Source organism: Camelus ferus, chromosome 7 (genome assembly GCF_009834535.1).
Source record: "Camelus ferus isolate YT-003-E chromosome 7, BCGSAC_Cfer_1.0, whole genome shotgun sequence".
Lineage (NCBI taxonomy): Eukaryota > Metazoa > Chordata > Mammalia > Artiodactyla > Camelidae > Camelus > Camelus ferus.
In genome coordinates this window covers 6,019,201-6,043,238 of record NC_045702.1, presented here as the reverse complement: position 1 = coordinate 6,043,238, position 24,038 = coordinate 6,019,201, and the positions used below count along the sequence as shown (strand labels likewise).

General features: G+C 62.1%; 1 protein-coding gene across 1 annotated transcript in view; it reads left to right on the top strand.

Moving 5' to 3' along the window:
• The window catches only part of SSPOP, a 53,054-nt gene extending 30,059 nt beyond the window's left edge, over nt 1-22,995 (top strand). Inside the window, 46 exon segments of the mRNA XM_032483222.1 lie at nt 77-123; nt 290-460; nt 738-869; nt 1,095-1,240; nt 2,498-2,592; nt 3,245-3,297; nt 3,482-3,688; nt 3,785-3,955; nt 4,086-4,165; nt 5,108-5,277; nt 5,976-6,022; nt 6,119-6,310; nt 6,395-6,565; nt 6,830-7,030; nt 7,354-7,450; nt 7,555-7,754; nt 8,134-8,300; nt 8,871-9,031; nt 9,266-9,507; nt 10,124-10,165; nt 10,298-10,453; nt 10,942-11,145; nt 11,307-11,474; nt 12,228-12,359; nt 12,463-12,709; nt 12,969-13,121; nt 13,208-13,254; nt 13,420-13,758; nt 14,117-14,284; nt 14,938-15,068; nt 15,310-15,434; nt 15,686-15,732; nt 16,006-16,284; nt 16,572-16,730; nt 16,880-16,996; nt 17,443-17,581; nt 17,728-17,930; nt 18,084-18,211; nt 18,315-18,457; nt 18,567-18,613; nt 19,484-19,704; nt 20,011-20,106; nt 20,257-20,317; nt 20,461-20,591; nt 22,080-22,230; nt 22,837-22,995. Coding sequence (XP_032339113.1) covers nt 77-123; nt 290-460; nt 738-869; nt 1,095-1,240; nt 2,498-2,592; nt 3,245-3,297; nt 3,482-3,688; nt 3,785-3,955; nt 4,086-4,165; nt 5,108-5,277; nt 5,976-6,022; nt 6,119-6,310; nt 6,395-6,565; nt 6,830-7,030; nt 7,354-7,450; nt 7,555-7,754; nt 8,134-8,300; nt 8,871-9,031; nt 9,266-9,507; nt 10,124-10,165; nt 10,298-10,453; nt 10,942-11,145; nt 11,307-11,474; nt 12,228-12,359; nt 12,463-12,709; nt 12,969-13,121; nt 13,208-13,254; nt 13,420-13,758; nt 14,117-14,284; nt 14,938-15,068; nt 15,310-15,434; nt 15,686-15,732; nt 16,006-16,284; nt 16,572-16,730; nt 16,880-16,996; nt 17,443-17,581; nt 17,728-17,930; nt 18,084-18,211; nt 18,315-18,457; nt 18,567-18,613; nt 19,484-19,704; nt 20,011-20,106; nt 20,257-20,317; nt 20,461-20,591; nt 22,080-22,230; nt 22,837-22,859 — 6,607 coding nt within the window. The 3' untranslated portion in view covers nt 22,860-22,995.
• The last annotated feature ends 1,043 nt before the right edge of the window (nt 22,996-24,038 follow it).

The following is a 24,038-nucleotide window of genomic DNA, read 5'->3' as shown; positions in this document are numbered from 1 at the left end:
TTCTCCCTGGGGACAGGTACCCAGTGCTCCAAGGGGCAGGGGCTGGTCCTGGCCTCACTGGGCCCTCTCTCTGCAGCACCTGTACCTCTGGTGAGATGGTGTGCACCTCGGAGCCCTGCCCAGGTACCCCCACGCTCAGGGCCCAGGAGTCGGCAGTGGTGGGTTCTCAGAGGCCAGAGGGGATGCTGGCCCCTTCAGTAATCAAGCCTGGTGGTGTCGGGGTGCCCCAGGGATGACCTGACCTGGTTTCACACATCCTGTGCCTCTCTCCTGGCGCCCGCCCTGGCAGTGGCCTGCGGCTGGAGCCCATGGACCCCGTGGAGTCTCTGCAGCCGCAGCTGCAACGTGGGTGTTCGGCGGCGCTTCCGGGCGGGCACTGCGCCCCCTGCTGCCTTCGGGGGCGCTGCGTGCCAGGGCCCCAGCATGGAGGCTGAATTCTGCAGTCTGAGGCCGTGTCGAGGTGAGAGTTGGGACCGAGGTCCTCAAACCCTCCAGAGAGGAGCCAGGAACACTCCTCGTCACTCCCATCCAGACCCAGGAGAGGTGCAAGGGCCTTCCCCGGGGGATGCCATGAAGCTGTGGTCCCCAGAGAGCCCTAAGACGGGTCCTCCCTGGGGTCAGCCCTGTTCCAGGTCCTCCCGAGGAGGTGCGATGTGATGCCGTAGGTGTCTGGGGTCCAGGAGGAAGAGTAACTGGGTGTCTGGGTGTGGGAGACAGGGCCTGGGTGTCACCCACAGGTCCTGGGGAGGAGTGGGGCCCCTGGTCTCTGTGCTCTGTGCCCTGTGGCGGTGGCTACCGGAATCGCACCCGAGGGAGTGGCCGGAACAGCCCCGTGGACTTCTCCACCTGTGGCCTGCAGCCCTGTGCAGGTGAGGGCATCCATTTTCTCCTCCACGCCCCGCCCTCACTTCTCATCCCCACACCACCCAGGGCTCCATCACCCCCTCCCTGTCACCCCAGGGACCCCTCTCCCTGAGCTCCTGTGCAGCCCCTGACCTCCCTGGCCACACCCAGAGCCGATATCTCTCCCAGGGTGGGAGTCCGGGGGAGAGCTGAGTGTGTCTGGACTGAGCTGTTAATCTCTGTGTCCCCAGGGCCAGTGCCTGGTGTGTGTCCCCCAGGCAAGCAGTGGCTGGACTGTGCCCAGGGCCCTGCCTCCTGTGCAGAGCTTAGCACCCCGAGAGGGACTGACCAGCCCTGCCACCCTGGCTGCTACTGCCCGTCTGGGACACTTCTGCTGGTGAGCGTTCTCCCTGCCTGACCTCGTTGGGGACTGGGCAGAGGCAGAGCCAAGAGTGTGGAGCTGGAGACAGGGCAACCCTGCAGAGTTGAAGATGGAGCACTGAACTCAGGGGGCATGGCTCTGCTCAGCCAGCAACCGGCAGGTGACCATGGGCGAGTGGCATTCCGGTCTTGGCCTCTGTTTTCCTGTTTGTAAAATGGTGATTCGTTTAGAAGGTCTTTATGATTTGTGCCTGCTTGAGTGCTCTCTCCTCTTATGTTATCACCCTAGCACCTCCTGCAAGCTCAGTCCTGGGCTGGGCTACTCTGTGGGGAAGAGCAGGCTCTGCCCTCCAGGAGCCGCCAGTCTGGGGAAGGCAGACCCAGAGCCCTGGCAATGAAGACAGACCCGTGTGATACTCAGGATGTGAGCTCTGCACATTGCAGAGCACGTGATACAGATTGGGGGGGGCGGGGTCTGTGATGGTGGGCTTCCTGGAGGAGGTGGTTCCCCAACGTGACCACCAGAGATTGGAGGATGTGGATGGAGAGCAGGGAGGCAGCCATTCCAGTTGGAAGGTGGTGGGGACCAGGTCTGGCAAATGCAGTGGGGGTGGTGGAGTTTGGACAAAAGCCCGTGGGGCAGTGGGGTGGGCTTATAGAGACGCTGCTGAACCATGGGCCCTGGTTAAGGGACAGACTCCAGTGGGGAGTCAGGCTGTTAGACTAGCAGCTCTGTGACCTTGGGCTGAGTAGCTTGTGCTTCGGTTTCTCCACTTGTAAAATTGGGGTAACAGTGTCCCTAGTCATCAGAGCCTGTGGGACGGTTAAGTGCTTCCCAGGGCACTTCAGGACATCTGACTTTGAATCGTGTGCTGCTGGATGGCTATGTTTTTCAATTTGAAACACTAGCAACTTCTGTCCAAACGCCCAGACATAGTTTTGTTGGTTTCGTTTTGTTTATTTTTACATAGTTTTGTATGAATCACACTTTTCGTATTTTGTTAGTTGTTTCCATGGATTTGACAGTTCAGTCCTGTGTCCTGCAGTTGGAGATTGGTCTTTCCTCCTAGAAGTCGGGGGTCCATGCCCCTCTCCGTGGCCCTGCACCTGATGGTGCTTTCGCCTGGCTTTGGGGAGCGGGCAGAGATGCAATGTTCGGAGGACGCATCCGCGGCATTGGAGGGGGAACGCCTGTGGAAGTGGTTGCTGAGCTCTGACTTGGGGGACAGACCAGGCAGGAAACTGGAAAGTGATGGAGGGTTTTTGGTTCCAGAACAATGTGTGTGTGCCCACCCAGGACTGCCCCTGTGCCCACGGGGGGCGCCTCCACCCCCCGGGCAGTGCTGTGCTTCATTCCTGTGAGAACTGGTGAGCTCCCTCCCCCTGCAATGGCCCCGTGACACTGAGAACGCCTCTGTCTCTCCTCAGTGCCAGAGGCTGTTGGCCTTCGAAGGGCCACAGAGACACCCCTTCCCACAGGCCCAGCGGCCAGCTCTCCGGGGCCAAGCCTGCTGGCGCCCCTCACCCACGCCCTCCCCACGCAGCTCCCTCTTCCCACGCAGCTCGGGCTGCTGGGGCAGCTGCAGCTACACCGCAGGCAGGGTGGCTTGAACCCAGAGTTTATCCTCTCACAGTTCTGGAGACCAGAAATCTAAGACCCCAGTGTTGGCAGGGCTGGTTCCTCCTGAGGGCTGTGAGGGAGCGTCTGTTCCAGGCCTGCCTCTGCCAGAGTTCGTGGGCAACCCTCGGCCTTCCCCGCTTGCAGCCCCCCAGTCCAGCTTCACGTGGCTGTGTCCTCCCTGTGTCTTCATGTCGTCTTCCTCTGTACAAGGACACTGGTCGTGTCAGATTAAGGTCACCCTAATGACCTCATTTTAACTAGATCACTCTTGTAAAGATCCTCTCTCCAAATGAAGTCACGTTCTGCAGTCACAGTCACGTGTTAGGACTCCAACATGTGATTCGGAGGGGACCCATTCAGCCTATAACAGCACCCGACCCTCTGCTGCCCCTTCTCCAGCTCCTGTGTCTCTGGGCTCATTACCAACTGCACCTCCTGGCCCTGTGAGGAGGGTGAGAAGGGGGCCTCCCTGCAGAGGCCCGCGCTGGGGCTGGGGAGGGAAGCCCTGGGGAGAGGTGGGCACAGGGAGGAGGGGCGCTCTTGCCTGTGGCCCGCACTTTGCCCCCAGCCCTTTGGGCGCCTCCAGCCTCTGCTTGCTCTGTCCTCTCTCTGCCTCTCCCTCCTGTCCACCCCCAGGTCAGCCCACGTGGTCACCCTGGACCCCATGGAGCGAGTGCTCGGCCTCCTGTGGCCCTGCCCGACGCCACCGACACCGCTTCTGCACCAGGCCCCCCAGTGTGGCACCATCCAGTGGGGCACTGCTGCCCCCACCGGCCTCGGCGCCACCTCTTTGCCCAGGCCCTGAGGCAGAGGAGGAGCCCTGCCTCCTGCCGGGGTGTGACCGTGAGTCCCTCACGCCCTGTGGAGCCCCACCACCTAGCACCGGCTGCCCTGGCCCCAGCCAAGGCCCTCACCACTCCTTCCTCTGCTGCCTCCCAGGAGCTGGGGACTGGGGCCCTTGGGGGCCCTGGTCTAGCTGTAGCCGGAGCTGTGGGGGAGGCCTGCGGAGCCGGACCCGGGCCTGTGACCAGCCCCCACCCCAGGGCCTGGGGGATTACTGCGAGGGGCCTCAGGCCCAGGGGGCGGCCTGCCAGGCTCTGCCCTGCCCAGGTACCTGCCAGGGATGGGGGTAGGGGTCAAGGAGCGGAGGTGGGAGAGCTCCAGGGAGCATTACGGGGAGATAGGCCAGGGTAGGTGACCGCACAGCTCTCAGCCCATCCTGTCCTCCCCACCACGCCAGTGACCAACTGCACTGCCATCCAAGGGGCCGAATACAGCACCTGTGGCCCTCCCTGTCCTCGCTCCTGTGATGACCTTGTGGTAAGTCTGGGCTCCTGAGGGTCAATTTGCCTGACGGCAGGGTGTGGCTTTGGGGTGTGGTGCCTCTGACATGGGGCCGCCCCACAGTTTAGGGGGTCAGCGCCCACCAGGCTGGCTCCCCCTTGTTCCAGAGAAGCAGAGAGTGAGCCTCACCCAGCAGCCCTTGTCTTCTTTGCAGCAAACAGTTTCTCATTTTAAACATTTTATTACAAAAACAGCAAAAACACATAGGAAGGGGCAGTCATCCCACTGTATCATCTTAAACCTCAGGGCGTGTCCATGCACAGACCTTGACTCTGTGCACTCGTGCGTGCGTGTGTGTGCTGGGGTGTGGGGCTATTCACCGAGCGCCGGCCCAGGACCATGGAGAGGGACACAGGCAGGCAGATGGTGTCGCGGTCCCATGGCGCCTGCGCTATGGTGAAGAAGCAGCCCCGAATCAAAGGTGCTGAGAGAAGAGCTGGGGAGAACGGACAGTGCCTTGAGGCCCCACTGGGGCTTGTCCAAGGAGGGCAAGAGGCTCCCACACTGAGGCAGGAGGACGAGGAGTGGTGCCTGGTCCTGGCTTCCCCCAGGGAGCCCCAGCTCCTTCCCAGCTTTCCGGTTCCCTGCTCCCCACATTCTAGTAGATCTGGGAGATGCCTGGGTCCCCACCCAGCGCTACATGGGGTTCACGTTTGGAGGACACCCCACCCAGGGAAGCCCGTCTCAGGCTCTCCTCTCTCCCTGCTCCTCCCCGGGAGGGGAAATTCCTGTGGAAACGCGGCATAAACTATATACTATATACGGAACACAGCAGCTGCGGACTGGAGTGTCCCCTTCTCCCCTCGGCCCCCGCAGCCTCCTGCTTCACTTCTTCTTCCCACCTGGGCACCCCCACCCCGCCCCCTTCCATCTGTCCAGTTTTCGGGATGACCAGAGCCCTCCCTTGCTGTCCCTCAGCACTGCGTTTGGCACTGCCAGCCCGGCTGTTACTGCCCCCCGGGCCAGGTGCTGAGTGCCGATGGCGCCGTCTGCGTGCAGCCCAGCCACTGCACCTGCCTGGACCTGCTCACTGGGGAGCGGCACCGTCCGGGTGCTCAGCTGGCGAGGCCCGACGGCTGCAACTACTGGTGAGGCGGGCAGGTGGGCAGGATGCAGGTGCAGGGGTGAGGGCACACCAGGTGGGCAGGATGCAGGTGCAGGGGTGAGGGCACACCAGGTGGGCAGGATGCAGGTGCAGGGGTGAGGGCACACCAGGTGGGCAGGATGCAGGTGCAGGGGCAGGGGTGAGGGCACACCAGGTGGGCAGAATGCAGGTGCAGGGGTGAGAGCACACCAGGTGGGCAGGATGCAGGTGCAGGTGCAGGTGCAGGGGTGAGGACAGGACTTCATGTCTCCTGGACCTGAGCTCTCCTGGTCTCAGCTGACGCACGTTGCACTCCCACAAGCCCTGAGAGGATTCGGCAGGCCCCCTGACCCCTGTCTGATAGGTGGGGAAACTGCAGCCGGCTCTGGGGGTCTGTGCTCTGGGAGACTTCGGAGGGCTGGGCGTGCGCAGTGCTGGGGGAGGGGTGGCCGTGTGCTGTTTCTCCTGCAGTCTGGCCCCCATCAGCAGCAGATGACCTGTGACCATTTCCCCGTAGGACACCTGAGAGGGCCTTGAGTGGGACAGGGAGCAGGATCCGGAGGTGCTAGAGAATGAGGAGGGGGCCCTGAGACCTCAGAGGGAAAGGGGGAGGAAATGGGGGAAGACGCAGGTGAGGAGGGGTGTGTGTGGAGGGCAGGACTGAGCTGTTCTCTCCCTCCTGTGCCTGCATGCCCCATCCAGCACCTGCTCAGAGGGGAGGCTGACCTGCACAGAGCTGCCTTGCCCAGGTATGTACTCCACTCAGAGGGAGGTGAGGAGAAGCAGCCCAGGGGTGCAGGGAGGGCTGGGACCAGGGAAAGGATGTCCGCCCTTCTCCCCGACAGTGCCTGGCAGCTGGTGCCCGTGGTCAGAGTGGACAGCGTGCTCCCTGCCCTGCCGGGGCCAGACGAGGACCCGCGCCAGAGCCTGCACCTGCCCAGCTCCTCAACACGGAGGGGCCCCGTGCCCCGGGGAGGCAGGGGAGGCGGGGGCTCAGCATCAGAGGGAGACCTGTGCCAGCCCTCCTGAGTGCCCAGGTGAGATGCCCCCACTGGTTTGCTCCAATCCCAGTAGGCTGGGACCTCCTCAGACAGAGAGATGATTCTGTTTTCCTGCCACAGTGGATGGAGCCTGGAGCCCATGGGGACCATGGTCTCCCTGTGACGTGTGCCTGGGGCAGTCCCATCGGAGTCGAGAGTGTAGCTGGCCCCCCACCCCTGAGGGAGGCCGGCCCTGCCCTGGGGGCCACAGGCAGACTCGGCCCTGCCAGGGAAATTCCTCTCAATGCACGGGTGAGGGCTTCCGCAGAGGCCTGGGAGGGTCCCTGGTAAGGCTAGGGAGATGCTGTCTCGACCTTTGACCACCTCCCCTAACATACATGCATGTTACTTGCTTTGAGGAACAGCCCTTAGGTCACTCACCCCATGGAGCTGGGGCAAGGTGCGAGGTCTGAGCCGGTGATGGGGATGGGCGGAGGGCTTGTCACCCAACTGCCGGGATTCCCCAGGATGGACCCCCACTCAGCACTCACTCTCTCTGCTTCCCTCCTGCTGTAGACTGTGTAGGTGGCCAGGGCCTTCTCCCCTGTGGGCGGCCCTGTCTCCGCTCCTGCCAGGACCTGTCCCTCGGGGTCGTGTGCCAGCCAGGCTCAATGGGCTGCCAGCCCAGCTGTGGGTGCCCCCCCGGCCAGCTGTCCCAGGACGGCCTTTGTGTGTCCCCTGCACAATGCCGCTGCCAGTTCCAGCCTGGAGCCATGGGTCAGTGCCTTTCCTTGCCCTTGCCCACAGGCCCCCGGAGCACGGCAGCATCCGCCTGCCTGGCCCCTGCCGCTCTGCCTGTGGGGGCCAATCTGGGGCTGCAGCACTGGAGTAGGCAAGTCCTGGCCTTTCCAATGCTCTAGGCCTCGGTCCCTCCTCATCCTCCTACATCCCTGGGCTAGTCCATCTTGGGGCTTCCATCTACTATGTCCAGAATCCGGATCGTCATGGGGTGGAGTCTGATAGGAGGGAGGGAGGAGGCTGTAGACTCAGAAGAGGGACCGAGCTCTCTGAAGGGCCCTCCTCGACTCCTGTGCCCTCAGGGATCCCTGAGAACCAGAGCCGGTCAGCAGGGTCTAGGCTCAGCTCCTGGGAGAGCCTGGAACCCGGGGAGGTGGTGACGGGGCCATGTGACAACTGGTGAGCCAAGGGGGCCTGGGAGGGGGTGGGCTGCCAGCCAGGCAATAGGCCCTCAGGTGAGTGGGCAGGGCCCTGTCTCCTAAAGCCCGCTTCCTTGTCCCCAGCACCTGTGTGGCGGGCATCCTGCAGTGCCAGGAGGTGCCCGACTGCCCAGGCCCCGGGGCGTGGAGCTCCTGGGGCCCCTGGGAGGACTGCAGCGTCTCCTGTGGGGGAGGGGAGCAGCTGCGCTCCCGGCGCTGTGCCCGGCCCCCCTGCCCCGGGCCTGCCCGCCAGAGCCGCACCTGCCACACCCAGGTCTGCCGAGGTGAGCCCCAGAGCAGGCTCTGCCCCGGACGCTCTGACTTAGGTTTGAGGCCCATCTTGGCCTTTGACCCTGACTCACAGGTGCCGTTTGAACTCTCCCACTCCGTCTCCCCATGCTGCCCCTTACCCAGGCCAGTGACAGGCAGGTGGAGGAGGGAGTGGGCAGATTCGGGCTGTGTCGGGGTGAGAGAGACTGTAGGGGTGGGTGTGACATGGGCCCTGAGGGATACGGCCCAGGGAGGGCATTGGCAGAGCGACTTGGGGGCCGTGGGGGGATGGGTATTGGGGTGAGGAGAGGCGGGTCGTGGGGCGGGCACAGAAGTAGGCAGCGAGGGCGGCGTGGGCCGGAGCTGGGCCCTCAGACGTGACTGTTGCCTCAGAGGCAGGCTGCCCGGCCGGGCGTCTGTACCGGGAGTGCTGGCCCGGCGAGGAGTGCCCCTTCTCCTGCACCCACGTCACTCGGCAGGTGGGCTGCTTCTCCGAGGGCTGCGAGGAAGGCTGTCACTGCCCTGAGGGCACCTTCCAGCACCGCTTGGCCTGTGTCCAGGTTAGACCTCATCCTGCCAGGAGCCCAGGGCCCTCCTCTCCCCTCCCCCCGCCATCAACTCTCCCCTTTGCAGACCCGATGGCCTCTGGACAGCCTCTAAGTCTCCTGACTTAGAGCTGGTGACACTGACCCCAGCGAGGGGAAGGGACACACCACGTCAGGAGACAGTTACCTGCAAAGCTAGACACAAACTCAGGTGTTCCGATTCCTGCCTGAGGCCCTTCCTCCTCGTCACTCCCTCCATGTCCCATCCTGTAAGGGCCTCTGTTGACCCTGCCGGGTCCCAGCTAAGTGCTCCGCACGGGAGAGCCTCCTCGCCATCTCACCCTCGCACGTCTCACATTCACACCCCTGACTCAGGTGAACGCCCCACTTGCTCCTGGACATGCTCTCCTGGGGTGCAGAGCCCTCCCCCAGGGCCTTCCCCCACCCCCTTTCTTCTCTGCCCCTTCTCCCTCTCACACCCTTCCTCACTGCCCCTTCTGAGGATGTGCACAGGTGCAGAGGGCTGGCCCCAGCGGGTGGCTCCAGCCTGAGCCCCTGCACTTTCTCCTCTGCTCCCACCCCCAGGAGTGCCCCTGTGTGCTGACAGCCGCGCTGCTACAGGAGCTGGGAGCCGCCAGCGCTGACCCTGGGGCCCACCCACCCATTCTGGGAGAGGGTGGTCAGCCCCTTGGGCCTGGAGATGAGTTGGGCTCAGGTCAGAGCCTCCATACAGGCTGCAGCAACTGGTGAGGGGGACGATGAGGGTGCGGGAGATTTGAGGTGGAGGGAGGGGGTTAGAGGATGAAAGGACAGGGGGGCCCTGTGCTGCCTGCCCCACCTTCCCCCTCACCCCCACCCCCCGCTTGATGTGGACCAACCCTGGCTTCATCTCCTCTCCCCTTGGGGCTAAAATATTTGCCACACTCCTTTCTCCCTGGGTCTGTCCTGCCAGGCCCCTCGTTCCCACACTTTCTCCCCAGCTCCTGTGTGCATGGGAAGCTGTCCTGTTTCGTCGGGAACTGCTCCCAGGCTGATGGTGGCTTCGGTCCCTGGGGTCCCTGGGGTCCCTGGGGCCCCTGGGGCCCATGCTCCCGCTCCTGTGGCGGGCTGGGCACCCGCACCCGCCACCGCCAGTGCGCGCACCCCACGCTCACTCCCGGTGGCCAGGGCTGCCACGGGCCCCACCAGGACCTCGAGTACTGCCCCAGCCCGGACTGCCCAGGTGAGGGAGGAGGGAGGGGGCCGGGCAGAGTCTGGCTGGCCCAACCCACTTCAGCTGGCCCTTTGTCCTTTCCTGTCTCTGTCCATCCGTGCTGCCAGCTCTGGTCTCTCTTCCTCTCACCTTCTAACTCTCTGTTTCTCTTCTGTTCAGGCCCATTCGATCAAATTTCTGGAGCTCTTGTCAAACACACTGTACTATGTGTGTGTTGGTGGGGTGGGAAAGTGAGGACTCTGACCCTGGAATCGAGGGGCTCAGAGAACCCATTTCAGCACGTGGTGAGCCCTGTAGGAGGGCGCATGTGCTAGGGAATTTGGAGGAAGTTGAGAATTCTCCCAGAGGGACAGTGTAGGAGGGCTTCCTGGAGGATGCAGCATTTGAGGGGGTTTGAAGGATGGAGAGGATTTTGACAAGCATTGGAGGGGAAGGATGCCAGGTAGCAGGAATGGCTTGAGCAAAGGCCTTGGCACCGTGAGCAAGTGCTGTGCTTGGTTGGGGCCTGGAGTGTCTGTCTGAACCAGACAGAGACAGGTTTGGAACTTGGCCACCAGCCTTGGGCTTGGTCCTGGTGGACTGCAGGCTGGGAAACACTTCTGAGCAGGGTTTTCTTTTGGCACAGGAGCTGCAGGGTCCACGGTGGAGCCAGTGACAGGCCTTCCAGGTATCCCCGATTCCTCGGGCTCTGGCCCCGGGTTCCCTGCATCCCTCCATTTGGGAAGAGCAAGCCCTGGGACTCCTCCCTCCCCAGCCGTGCTGTGGGACTGACTCATCAGGAGATTCCTCTCCCCCCAAGGCGGCTGGGGCCTGTGGTCCCCGTGGTCCCCCTGCTCCGGCAGCTGCACAGACCCTGCTCACCCTGCTTGGCGCAGCCGCACCCGCCTCTGTCTGGCGAACTGCACCAGGGGGCTCACTTCCCAGGAGCGCCCCTGCAACCTGCCCTCTTGCACAGGTGCGCCTTCCAGTCTCTACCTCTGGCTCCCAACAATCCCCTCTAACCCCAACATCCACCCTGAGACAACTCATTCCAACCCCCAACCCCTACATCTGATACCCCTCAAGTGAATACCGAGTTCTCACCCTGACTTCTGATCATGGATCTGTGCCTGACTCTGGCCCCTGGGTCCTCTTTGTCAACCCCAAGAGCTATCAGGGAGCCTTGTCAGCTTCCAGCAAATCCTCACTCGTGTGTAGCAGACATCCCCACAAGGTCCCCATCCAAATCCCTTAGCTGTCCTGGGATCCTGGGACTACTGTCCCCTATGAGAGAGGGGTAAACTGAGGCCCAGCTGCCAAAGCCACACAACGGTAGATATCTGATCTGAAAAGGGAACCAAAAGTTCTGGATGGGGTCCTAGTTGGCCCTGGCAGAGGAGGCCAGCACTTAAGTCACTGGGGAAGGAGGGGCTGGCTCCAGCTCAGCTTCGTCCTGTCCTGCAGAGCTGCCCCTGTGCCCTGGCTGCGTGGCTGGGAACTGCTCCTGGACCCCCTGGGCCCCGTGGGAACCTTGCTCCCGCAGCTGCGGGGTGGGCCAGCAGCGCCGCCTGCGGGCATACCACCCCCCAGGGCCCGGCGGCCACTGGTGCCCCGACATCCTTACCGCCTACCAGGAGCACCGCTTCTGCAACCTGCGTGCTTGCCCAGGTGAGGTGGGCTGGTGAGGACCAGGGTATGCCCTCCCTTGGCATCTGTGGCCCCTGTGCCCCTTTCACCTCTAGCGCAGGACTCGGCCCCAGGCTCCCGGGACATGTGGGAGCCCCTGTCTGAGCCAGGCCCCTCGTGTGGCTCTTCTCTTTCCCGCACAGTGCCCGGAGGCTGGTCACGCTGGAGCCCCTGGTCCTGGTGTGACCGGAGCTGTGGAGGAGGGCGATCGCTGAGGAGCCGCAGCTGCTCGAGCCCCCCACCCAAGAACGGGGGTGCCCCCTGTGTCGGGGAGAGGCACCATGCTCGGCTCTGCAATCCCATGCCCTGTGGTATGGCAGTGAGGACAGTGGGCCCCTCCTGCCTGTGCACTCTGCAAAGCTTCCCCACCCCCAGTTTCATCCCCCACATCACTGTGTGACGTAGACGGGGGACAGGCTGTTACCTCATTGTCCAGCCTTGCGGGTGGATGGTGGGATCTGGGCATCGGGCAAGGCCTCCCAGTGGCCAGGAATGAGCTGCTACTGGCCCGTACCCCGGGATTAGACCTCATTTTCTCTGCTTTGCCCCACCCTCAGTTCCTGGAACCACCCCTTCAAGATTTTCAGGGGGTTTGAGGGTGACATCATGAGCATACCTGGTGCCTGGGGTGTGGCCTGAGCCAGGCAGGCGGTAAGCCCCCAAGGCTTCAGCTCCTTCTGTGATTGATCCGTCCAAGCTCATTGACCCCGTGGGCCCTGCTTACTGTAAGGCCCACCACCTCTGTTAGGACACCCTTACACTCTGACATTGTCTTCCATCCATCTCAAGACGAACACAAAGGAGCCACATCGGTGAAAATGTTGTTTTTAGGTGCCTAAATTCAGCTCAGCTCAACAAACATTATTGGGTGCAGGTTGGTGCTGGGAACTCGGGTGAGAGGACTGACTCTCACTCAGAATGTCCCAATCCCAGGGTCCTCCCAGGGCCCCGTGTTTCCATGGGCACCAACATGAAGCAAGGTTGGCCCCTGATCAGGCAGGGAGAGGGTTTCTGAGCCCCAGGGCTTAGGGCCCGCTTGACTCTGGTCCTCCCCATCTGCCCAGAGGAGGGCTGCCCAGCAGGCATGGAGGTGGTCAGCTGCGCCAACCGCTGCCCCCGCCGCTGCTCAGACCTCCAGGAGGGAATCGTGTGTCAGGACGGCCAGGCCTGCCAGCTGGGCTGCCGCTGCTCGGAGGGTAGGTGCTGCCCGGACCCTTTAGGCATGGCAGGATGGCTCAGCGGGAAGGCAGGGGGCCCCCAGGGCACTGGCCTCAGCTCTGGAGGGCCTCCTCCCTGCAGGCTTCCTGGAGCAGGACGGCGGCTGTGTGCGAAAGGGGCACTGCGAGTGCACAGACGCCCAGGGCCGCACCTGGGCCCCGGGGAGCCAGCACCAGGAGGCCTGCAACAACTGCACGTGCCGGGCCGGGCGGCTCTCCTGCACGGCTCAGCCCTGCCCGCCTCCTGCCCACTGCGCCTGGAGCCGCTGGTCAGCCTGGAGTCGCTGCAGCCACTCGTGTGGGCCCGCGGGGCAGCAGAGCCGCTTCCGGTATGGGGCTGCGCCAGGCTAATGTCACCTCTCCCCACCCGGATCTCCCTCCCTGACACTCAGTCCCTGGATCCTGCCTCATCGGTGACTTTGCACGCACCCGTGCCCTGGCCTCAGCCCTGGTCCTTGGTCATCTTTGCCTTTCCTTAGCCACCTCCAAGCCCATCCTGGGTTTTCCTGTCAAGGTCTCACCAGGAGCCGGAAGGTGACAAAGGGCCCTGGGCCATCTCTCACCTTCTCTGCCCCGGGCCCCGTCCAGGTCTTCCACGTCGGGCTCGTGGGCCCCCGAGTGTCGGGAAGAGCAGTCCCAGAGCCAGCCCTGCCCTCAGCCTCCGTGCCCACCCCTGTGCCTTCACGGTTCCCGCTCCCGACTCCTGGGGGACAGCTGGCAGCAGGGCGAGTGCCAGCAGTGGTAAGCCCAGGGCAGAGGCAGGGGCAGGGTGGCCAGGGCTGTCCTGCTGGACAGGAGTGTCCCTGAATCTGGGCTCCTCTCCTCAGCTCCTGCACCCCGGAGGGCGTCGCCTGTGAAGACACCGAGTGTGCAGGTCTGGTGTCTCATCTCAGTCCTCACCTCCTACCCCACTGGCTTCATGCCTTGCCGTCCACCTGCTTGTTCCGTGTCCACATTCCCCTCCTGCCTGTGTCTCCACCAGCCGGCCCCTGTGCCATGATGCTCCCTCTGACTTTAACCTCCCTGTGCCCTCCCACAGTGCCTGGGGCCTGGACCCCGTGGTCCCCCTGGTCCGACTGCCCTGTCTCCTGTGGAGGTGGAAACCAGGTCCGCACGCGGGTCTGCGTGGCTTCAGTCCCTCGCCCAGAGGGGCCCTCCTGCCTGGGCCCGGACACCCAGACCCAGCCCTGCGGGCAGCAGCCTTGCCTGAAGCTGCTGGATGCCTGCTCCTGGGGCTCATGGGGGCCCTGCTCCCGCAGCTGTGGCCCAGGCCTGGCCTCCCGCTCTGGGTCCTGCCCCTGCCCACTGGCCGACCCCACCTGCAATGGTACCTTCCTTCACCTGGACACCCAGGCCTGCTACCCAGGAGCCTGCCTGGGTGAGTGTGCACCAGAAGTGACACCCCCTCCAGCTTCTGACCTTGGGAAGATTCGGGAATAATGTTTTCCCAACTCCCAGATTGTCCCCCCAAAATGTACTTATATCTATCCTGTCCCAATATTCTATTTTAGTTCCTTTTCTCTTCCCACCATCTGTTCCTTTAGAGCCCTTTGAGATGTGACCTTTCTCACAGAGAAGCCAGCCAGCTGGGGCCTTTTGGAATTCTGGGCTTCCTTTTGCCCTTTTCCTGTTCAGGGTGCTGGCTCAGGCTGGGGTGAAGAGGGGGGCAGGTAGGAGAGAGACTGGGGAGCCCAGAGAGGCCCCTGGCTGACCACCCCCCACAACTTGGTCCCTAGAGGAGTGTGTGTGGAGCAGCTGGAGCAGCTGGACACAATGCTCATGCCAGGTGCCGGTCCAGCAGCGCTACCGACACCAGGGACCAGTGCCCAGAGGGGCCAGGGAGAGCGCCCCCTGCACACGACTGGACGGCCACTTCCGGCCTTGCCTCACCGGCAACTGCTCTGGTGAGGCCCCAAGGAGCGAGAAGGCAGGGGGCCGAACCCTGGCAGGGGACTTTCAGGGTCCCCACTGGGCCCCCCAGCTCCACTCGGAGCGAGCCTCAGTGTCCCCAGGACCTGAGTCGCCTGCACCTGCGCTGACCTTGCCCTCAGCAGACACTTACTCCCTGCCTTGCCCTCAGCTACTCTCCTCACAGCTGCTCCCCGCCTTCCCCACCCTCCAAGCCCTCACCATGGCTTTCCCACTTTGCCGCTGCAGACCATCTGTGGCTTGTCCGCTGTAGCTGTCCCCAGGCACAGTGGGTCTTGTCCGCTTCCTGCCGTAGCTGCCCTCCATCTCTGCCCCTCTGTCTCCCATCTGCCAGTCCCCTGAGCGCCTGCCAGTACCAGGCCCCGAGCTCCATGCAGCTTCCTGGCTTTTCAAGGTCCAAATGGTCCTGACCCTTCCCTGGGGCACCCACTGGGGCCAAGTGGGTGCATCCTGGGGTGTCTGTCACTGGTCAGTCCTTACATGCAGCGGGGGGGCAGACTTGCACACTTCCTGAGTGACCACAGGGACATAATGGGACTGTGCACTATGCACTCTGGGCTTGAGAAGCAGAGGGTGTCTCTGGGTTGCCCCCCGCGCCCCCACCAGCCTGCCTGCCTCTCTCCTCCAGAGGACAGCTGCACACCTCCCTTTGAGTTCCAGGCCTGTGGCTCCCCCTGCACTGGGCTCTGTGCCACACACCTGAGCCATCAGCTCTGCCAGGACCTGCCACCCTGCCAGCCTGGCTGCTACTGCCCCAAGGTGAGGCGTGGAGCCAGGGGAGATGGCCCTGGAGGAGGAGTCCTTGGTCCACCCTCCCGCACCACCTCCCCGCCACGATGCCCATGGCGACCCCTCTCCTGCAAACCTTTCCTCTGGACAGCTCTTCACGTTCTGCTTCATGGCCATGTGCCTGTTCACTCAGCAGTACGCACGTGCACCTGCTGTGGGCCAGCGTGGTGATGACTGCCACGCAGCCCTGTCTGTGTCCCCTTCTGCACAGGGGCTGCTGGAGCAGGCTGGTAGCTGTGTTCCTCCAGAGCAGTGTAACTGCCAGCACATCTCAGGAGAAGAGGCTGGGGTGACCCTGGCCCCTGGGTACCACTTGCAGCTGGGCTGCAAAGAGTGGTGAGTGTTGGGGGTGGGGAAGGTGGCACCAGAGGGCTGGGGCCGAGTAGTGGGGCAAGGAGCAGGGAAGGGTTCCCCAGGGCAGCCTGACCCCTGCAGAGAAGGCCAAACCATCCCACGGGCCCAGTCCCAGCCTCATCCTGCTCCAAATGAGCCCAGAGCCCTGCATGGTACCCTGCATGAGCTCCCCACCCACCGTTCTGGACTGGGTCCTGCCTCCCAGAGCCCACCCTGACCGCCCCCTCCCACAGTGAATGCCAGCGTGGGGAGCTGCAATGCACCAGCCAGGGATGTCGAGGTAACACTGGACTAGGGAGACCAGCTGTCCCTGTTTGCCCAAGACTTGGGTGGGGGCAGGGGAGTTTGGGGAACTTTCATTTCTAGGACCAGGACATTCCCAGACAAACCAGGATGGTGGGTCAACTTACCCTGGCCCCCGCTCCACATCCCTCAGCCTTTCCTGTTTCCTGACCTTCCTGGTCATAACCCGAGCCCCTCCTTCCCCATCCACTGTGGTCTCTGGGTCTGGAGGAGGGTCCCTGGGAAGGATGCTCACATGCCACTCTCCTAGGTCTTCTGCCTCTGAGCGGCTGGTCAGAGTGGTCACCCTGTGGGCCCTGCCTGCCCCCCGGCATGCTGGCGCCTGCCTCCAGGACTGCCCTAGAGGAGCGCTGGCCCCAGGACCCAGCGGGCCTCCTCCCGACCTCGGCCCCCACGCTGGCTTCGGAGCAGCACCGCCACCGCCTCTGCTTGGACCCTGAGACGGGGAAGCCATGGGCTGGGGATCCAGACCTCTGCACTGTGCCACTCAGCCAGCAACGCCTGTGCCCAGACCCTGGAGCCTGCCTAGGTGATGGGGAGGGACAGAGGCCACAGGGGGAGGGGCCTGGAATCAGGTTGAGGGGGCTGGCCAGGTAGAGCTGCGCTGCATTGTTCTGGTTAGTGTCCCGGCAGTTAGCTGACCTGCTAACCTTTCTGCTAGCCTCCAGGGCCTGCTGGATTTGAGGCTGGATGGGGCAGCAGCTGGAAGAGAAAGGGATCCTGGGGCTCAGGGCAGCAGAGTGTGTACAGAGCTGCAGCAGGAGGTAGGGAGGAGGGAGGTGGGCCTGGGAACTGACTTCCATTCTATCTCCCCAGACTTATGCCGGTGGAGTTCTTGGGGGCCCTGGAGCCGCTGCCAGATGCCCTGCAGTGGGGGGTTCCGACTGCGCTGGAGAGAAGCTGGGGGTCCTCCTGGAGGGGGCTGCCGGGGGCCATGGGCTCAGACAGAGAGTTGCAACATGGGGCCTTGCCCAGGTAACCGGGTCCCGGCATCCGGAGGAGGGACCAGGGACTGCAGGGTCTGACAGGCACCTGGCGGGGGTGCTGCCTCAGTCCCTGGAGGTGCACAGTGGAAGGCTGGGACTCAAGAATGTCCCAACAGACTCCTACCTTCTGGTCCTCAGGAGAAAGCTGTGAGGCCCGGAACACCGTGCCCACCCCTGACTGTGCCAACCAGTGTCCTAGAAGCTGTGTCGACCTCTGGGACCACGTGCAGTGCCTGCAGGGACCGTGCCGCCCAGGTGGCCAGGCCACGCCCACACCGGCTGGGGAGCTCCGGGGAAGCTCACTCCTGCTTTGCCGCCTGCTGCTCCCAGAGAGCACGTGACCCGGGGCGGGCAGACCGCTGGGTCAGGAGTTATAGGGCGGCAGTGGATACGTGGGTCACTTTAGCAGCCAGCTCAGGGTCCTGCCCCTAGTCAAGCAGCCTATGTCCTGAGGATGCTCTCTGGCAGCCTCAGGGGTTCCCAGGGGGGTGCCCACTCCCAGGGCAGGCTAAAGAGGCCCCTTCCTGTCCTCAGGTGGTGGGAGATATTGTGGAGACCAGGTGATGTGCAGGGAGAGGGTGGGAAGAAGGGTGCCCCAGGGCTTCCTGAGGCTTTGGACTCCATCTGGCTGGCTGAGGGGTCTATCGAGTGCAGCCTCCCCAGCATCCAATCTTGCTTGTCCGCCCCACCCCCACTCCCAGGCTGCCGCTGTCCCCCTGGCCAACTGATACAGGACGGGCACTGTGTGCCAATGTCTTCTTGCCGCTGTGGCCTCCCCAGCCCCAACGCTTCATGGGTGCTGGCTCCGGCCGAGATGGTGCAGCTGGACTGCAGAAACTGGTACGGCTGCCACTGGTGGCCAAGCTAGAGGACAGGGAGCTTTGGGTGGGAAGCTTGGGGCAGGCCAAGGTGATGGGCATTGCTGGAGAGCAAAGGCTCCGTTCACCTTGACTCAAGAGTGCCTTTCTGCACACCCTGATCCACAGCACCTGTGTCAATGGGTCCCTGGTGTGCCCCCGTCATGAGTGCCCAGCCCTCGGGCCTTGGTCAGCCTGGAGCAACTGCTCTGCTCCCTGTGGTGGGGGCACCACCAAGCGGCATCGGAGCTGCAAGGAGGGTCCCAGCAGTGCGTCGTGCCAGGCCCAGGACACGGAGCAGCAGCAGGAATGCAACCTGCGGCCCTGCCCTGGTGAGCACCCAGGACAGTGGGTGCCTGCCCTTCCCTCGAGGGCTGCCGAGCACAGGGCCCATCCCAGCTGGCAATTGCCAAGGCAGACGGTGGGTCCTGAGGCAGCCCCCTCTCTGGGATTCCATCTCACAGTCTGTGCCCCCACCCCCCCAGAGTGCCCACCTGGCCAGTTGCTCAGCACCTGTGCCACCTCGTGCCCACGCCTCTGCTCGCACCTGCAGCCTGGCACCCTCTGCGCGCAGGAACCCTGCCAGCTGGGCTGTGACTGCCCTGGAGGGCAGGTGGGTGTGGACACTGTGCCCAGACCCCCGCGTGGGGGAGCAGGCTGGTCGGGGGAAGAGGCGGCGGTCGGTCCAAGTGTAACGGGAGCCTTCCTTGTCCCAGCTGCTTCACAATGGCACGTGTGTGCCCCCCGCTGCCTGCCCCTGCACCCAGCTCTCTCTGCCATGGGGCCTCACCCTGACTCTCGAAGAGCAGGCCCGGGAGCTGCCCCCAGGGACTGTACTCACCCAAAACTGCAGCCGCTGGTGAGCGCCGGGGGGGGGGGGCAGGGAGGCGTGGAGGGAGGGGTGGCTGGGAATGGGTGTGGGGAGGAGGGCATGGCAGGTGTCTGAACCCAAGCTTCTGTCTTCCCAGTGTCTGCCAAGATGGGGCCTTCAGCTGCTCCCTCGCTGACTGTCAGGGTGAGATGTGGGCCACCCAGGTCTCTGCTGGTCCCTCCAAAGCCAAGACCAGGCTGGCACTCGTATGGGGAGTGGAGCCTGCCTGTCCTAGGCAATGCTACCTCCTTCGGGAAGCCCTGTCCCCTGCTCTGTCCACACAGACTCCCATCCCCTGGCTGAGAGCCAACACTCCCTGCCCTGTGCTCCCTGGACACTTAGTGTGGTCCCCACTGGGTGGTTGGGGGCATTTTTCAGGTACACTGTGTGCACACTGAGCCAGGCTGTGAGTGATGCAGGAAGTGGAGGGTTCTTTCCCTGCAGACAAGGAAACTGAGGTCTAGAGGCTGAGCCGAAACAGGACCCTTGCCTGGCAGTCTGCAGACTCATGGTGTCTGCTTTGTGCTGTGTCACTCCCAACTAATCAGGGTCCACAGGCCTTTGCTAAGGGCCCACATGTGCCACACTGGGCTCTGAGTGGATTCAGAGACTCACAGGCATTCAAGCCCCAGGCACCCCCAGCCTGGCTGCTGAGGGCAGACTTGGCCACCAGAACGGGTAGAGACAGGAGACAGTGTCTGGCTCACAGACACAAGCTGCATCCACAGGATGTGACTTTGGTGCTGAGAATGGAGAGGGTGGGGTGGACAGGACTGGTCAGGGGAGGCTTCCTGGAGGAGGCAAGATCCAAGCTGGGCCTCACTAGTGTTTGGAAGGGTGGATAAGAGCAGAGAGGTGTGTTTGGAGACCTAGAAGTCTGGAGGCTGCTGGAGCAGAGTGGGCAGCACTAGGGAGGGGAGAAGGGACCCAAGGGTGCCCAGCGTGGGAGGGGGGAGCATTGAGGCTGGACCCAGGGCTGACCTGAGTGGTGGGATGGGTGGTCTTCCCTGGCAGAGTGCCCCCCCGGGGAAATGTGGCAGCAGCAGTTGGCCCCCGGGGAGCTGGGGCTCTGCGAGCAGACGTGCCGGGAGCCCGACGCCACAGAGACTCAGGGCAACTGCAGTGCGGGGCAGGTCCCAGGCTGCGTGTGCCAGCGGGGGCACTTCCGCAGCCAGGCGGGTCCCTGCGTGCCCTGGGACCGTTGCGAGTGCTGGCATCACGGGCATGCCCACCCGGTGAGACACTTCAGTCCCCTGTGCCACCTAGTCCTTGACTCAGGCCTCCCATCCACTGCTTTGTCCCTTTACTGCACTGGCTCCTCCTCCTACTCTTGGCCCACAGCAGAGGGCAGCTGGGCCATCAGCCATCACCTGGGACAGTCTCTGGCCCCTAATGGCCCACCTCCTGCAACTCTTGTTGCCAACGCCAGTCCCAGGCCACTGCCCTGGCTAGGCCCCCAGGCTGGGTTCTGGGTTGGGGTAGTCTAAGAGGAAAATCTGCAAGAGGAGGGATGGAGAGGAGGCTCTCCCTACTCTCCCCAGCCTGGATCCGAGTGGCAGGAGGCCTGTGAGAGCTGCCGCTGCATCAGTGGGAGGAGTGTCTGCACCCAGCACTGCCCCCTCCTCACCTGTGCCCAGGTACCCGCCTGCAGCCCTGCCGCCCTCTCAGAGGGCTCCCCGGGCTCCTTTCTGGGTCCTTCCCCAGAGGCTGGTCTCAGGATCTCAAGCAGGCGGTGCCAGGGTTCTGAGCCGTCTTCCTGAGTGGACTGGGGACCACACCCTCTGCAGGGCGAGGTGGCCGTGCAGGAGCCAGGGAGCTGCTGTCCCACTTGTCGCCAGGAGACTCCGGGTAAGCAGGGGACCTGGGGCACCTCCTGCTGCACCTGTCCTTGCTCTGGGCCCTTCTCCTGAGCCACCCCTGCACCAGCCCCTCATCACGGCCTTCTCTCTGCTCTCCCCTCACCTCCTGCCACTTACCTGCCCTTTCCCCAGAGGAGCAGCCTGCCTCCTGCCGGCACCTCACCGAGCTTCGCAACCTCACCAAGGGCCCCTGCTACCTGGACCAGGTGGAAGTGACCTACTGCAGTGGGCACTGCCCGTCCAGCACCAACGTCCTGCTTGAGGTGAGCAAGGGGGCTGCAGGCCTGTGGGGTCAACCCGAGGCCCCCAAGGGCCTGCAGCTGCGAGCCTAGAACCCAGGCAAAGCCCAGGGGACATGAGGGATGAGGTCCATCTTAGGGGCAAACAGCTGATCAGAGCCGGGGTGAGTTTTCACCAAGGTGGTGGTGCACCTGCTTCTTGGCCCAGTGACCTCAGCTGGGCTTGGGCTCTGAAGGCTGCTGCAGGCCTCCGCCCCCTCCCGGGGGCCTTGTCCCGCTTCTCCCTGGTCCCCCACCCCGCCCCGCACAGCCTGCCCCTCAGCCAACTGTGCCTCACAAGGCAAGCAAGCCAGGACAACAAAGAAAGACACGGAAGAGCTAAGTTAACCCATTACACAGTGAGTGAAAGCTTGAAGGACAGGCATTTCACGGGTAGCCTTGCTCCCGATGTTTCCCCAAAGACTGATGGAGCTGTGCTCCACCCTCATTCTCCTTGGACCCAGAAAGGCCAGACCTGCTCCTTTGGGCGGCCCTTCTCAGGGGCTCTGGGCTCCCCCTCACTCCCCCAGCCCTGAGCCTGGAAGGCTGTGGCTGCAGCTGGGTCCTGGCCAGGGTCCAGCCAGAACAGAACCTCGGCACCTGGCCTGGCCTCGGGTCACCTGTGGCTTGGCCATTCCCTCCCGCCTTGGCCCACCTGGCCAAGGTCATCTATTCCTGGAAGACAAAGGTGCTTTCCTACCTGGTCTTCAACCCTTGGCCCCTCTCCTGCTCCCCTGGGCACTCCTGCACCTCCTGGGAATGCCTCCCAAATCACTTTTGGATTTTTTAAAACAGAGTGAGGAGAAGAGAGTAGTTAAGAAATTTTTTCTGGGAGGAAAAATGATAGTGGGATAGAATCAGTTACTTTTTTTCTGAATCTTTTGTAGTTTTTTTAAACTTGGTATTGTGTAAATGTATTACCTATTTAAACATAAAGTTAAAATAGAATTATACATAAAATTAAAGCAAACGTTCAGTGGGACTTACAGAGTTACCACATAATCAGAGAGCAAGAGTGTCTGCTTTGGAGTGAGAACTCACTTTGCACTTCGATCCGACTGTGCAGTTTAGGACTTCATTATTTGTAGTTTCAGAAATTGTTAGCCTGTCTCTCCAACTAGGCTGGAAGCCTCTTGGCTTACAGTAGAGGCTGTGTCTTTTCCCTCTGCTGATGGGATGCAGTGATGATGGTGTTAAAAGCCTTCATTTACCCTGAAAGTTGTTGGTTGCCAGACAGGTGGGGGCTGGAGTGAAGGAGGTGGGCTTCTGGGAAAACTGGGACTTGGTGGTGACACATCCCTTCCCTGCCCGGCTGTCCTGCTTGGCGAGATGTGGGATCTGAGACCTTGGGAATCTGGCCGTCCCTCGGCCCAGCTCTGCGGGGATAGGATGGGCCAAGAGAGGAAAGGAAGGTGGTTTGGGCCGACTCCTCCGCTTGGTGCCTCCCTGGCTCAGCCACCCGCTTTCGCCCAGGAGCCGTACCTGCAGAGCCAGTGCGACTGTTGCAGCTACCGCCTGGACCCCGATAACCCCGTGCGGATCCTGAACCTTCACTGCCCCGGCGGCCGCACAGAGCTGGTGGTGCTGCCGGTCATCCACAGCTGCCAGTGCAGCGAGTGCCAGGGTGCGTCTGCACAAGGGTCCTGGAGGGGGCGGGGGCAGGGCGGGGGAGGGGCCGGGGTCCCCGGAGGCCTGGAGTGGGCTGACCTCTGGCTGGAGCGGGGCCAGGCTGGGCGTTACCCAACATCCCCTCGCTGGATCCTTCTTGAGTCCTTCTGCTCCACCCCATCCCCCTTCTTAGCACTCGTGTTGATTTCTTCCCCAATCAAGAGTAAGGTTGGGTGCTTGGAGTCAGGCATACTGGATTCAAATCCCAGCTTGTCTATTTCTTCCTTGCTGAGTCTCCATGACCTCATCTTTACAACCGGGCTGACAATCTGCACAGGCTTGTTGAGAGGACTCAGTGGGAAGTGTCTGGTTCTTGTTAAATACCTGGTATATGATACCCTGAGGCCACAATGTGTGGCAGGTGAGAGAGAAACCCAGGCGCTGATACCCCGTGGATGGAGCTTAGGGCAAGAGCCCACCTTTGTTCTGGGCTTCTTCCTGGAGCTTCTTCCTTCCTCTTCTGCCAGTTGGCTCAGACGGCCCTCTCTCCAGCCGCATCCCTTCCGGGCCTGACCACTCTGCCTTTTTTTGCTAGCACATCTGCCCTTCATTTGTCCTCCAGGAGGTGATTTCTCAAAGCGCTGATGGCTCCACTGGATGAGGCCCCGCTGCTCCTCACGTGATCACTTGTCTCAGCAGCACTGACCCCTCCTCCCATGCCCAGCCATCCTCTCCATGCCCTGGCTCCAGCATATTCCAAATAAAGTGACATTGGCAGCAAGCCTGTGTGCAGAGTCTGCATCCCTGGGCCCAGAGGGGAAGGGGAGGAAGGAGGGGTCTGAGCCCTGGCCTGGACCAGCACAAGGACTGTCTCCTAGGGAACCTCTATGAACCTGCCGTGCTAGTGAACTTGGGCAAGTCACTTCCCATATCTGAGCCTCAGTTACCCCATCTGTAGCCGGTGAATGTCAAGTCTGAAGAGCTCTGGTGTAAGTCATCTCTAGGGCTCCAGGTTGCATCCCACAACCCATCTGACGTCAGCTGCAGCTGTGGTGGGCATTTCCACACAAGATCCACTCATCTCATGCTGATGTGTGCTTCTCCTCCTCCTTTTATAAAGTTTTATTGAGGTATAATTTATATCCTATGAAATTCACCCATTTTAAGTTTACACTTCAGTGACTTTTACAGAAAATACCTAAAGTTGCACAAAATCATGACAATCCAGTTAGAGAACATTTCCATTATTTCAAGCCCATTTTACAATCCATCCTTCCCATCTCCAGCCCCAGGCAGCCACTAAACTGCTTTCTACCTCAACAGATTTGCCTTTTCTGGACATTTCATGTAAATGTCTAGCAGCTTTGGATTAGCACGATGATTTGGAGATTCATCTGTTAACCAAAATAAATACTGCAGGAGGCTGCAAATAAGTTTATTTGGGGTCTTAAGAATTGCAATTCAGGAGACACAGATTTGGGTAACCCTGAAGGAGTGGTCCAAGGAAGAGAAAGAGACAGCGGATGGGTTTACAAAGACAAAAAGCCACGAGGTCGTTAAAAGTTGCGTGGACAGAATTGTGATTGACATGAGTCAGAAAATATTTGTCCTTAAGGCATTCCTTTCTGCCCAGGACAGAGAAAACTCTGATTTTCAAAGACCCCATGTGCACATTGGGTTCACCCAGATCAGGATACTCTCCCCATTTTAAGGTCAGTTGTGCCACACAGTGTACCACAATCAAGGAAGTGATATCTCATCACATCCACAGGCCCCAGGAGTTAGGGTGGGACATCTCTCGGGGGAGGGCATTTAGAAATCCCT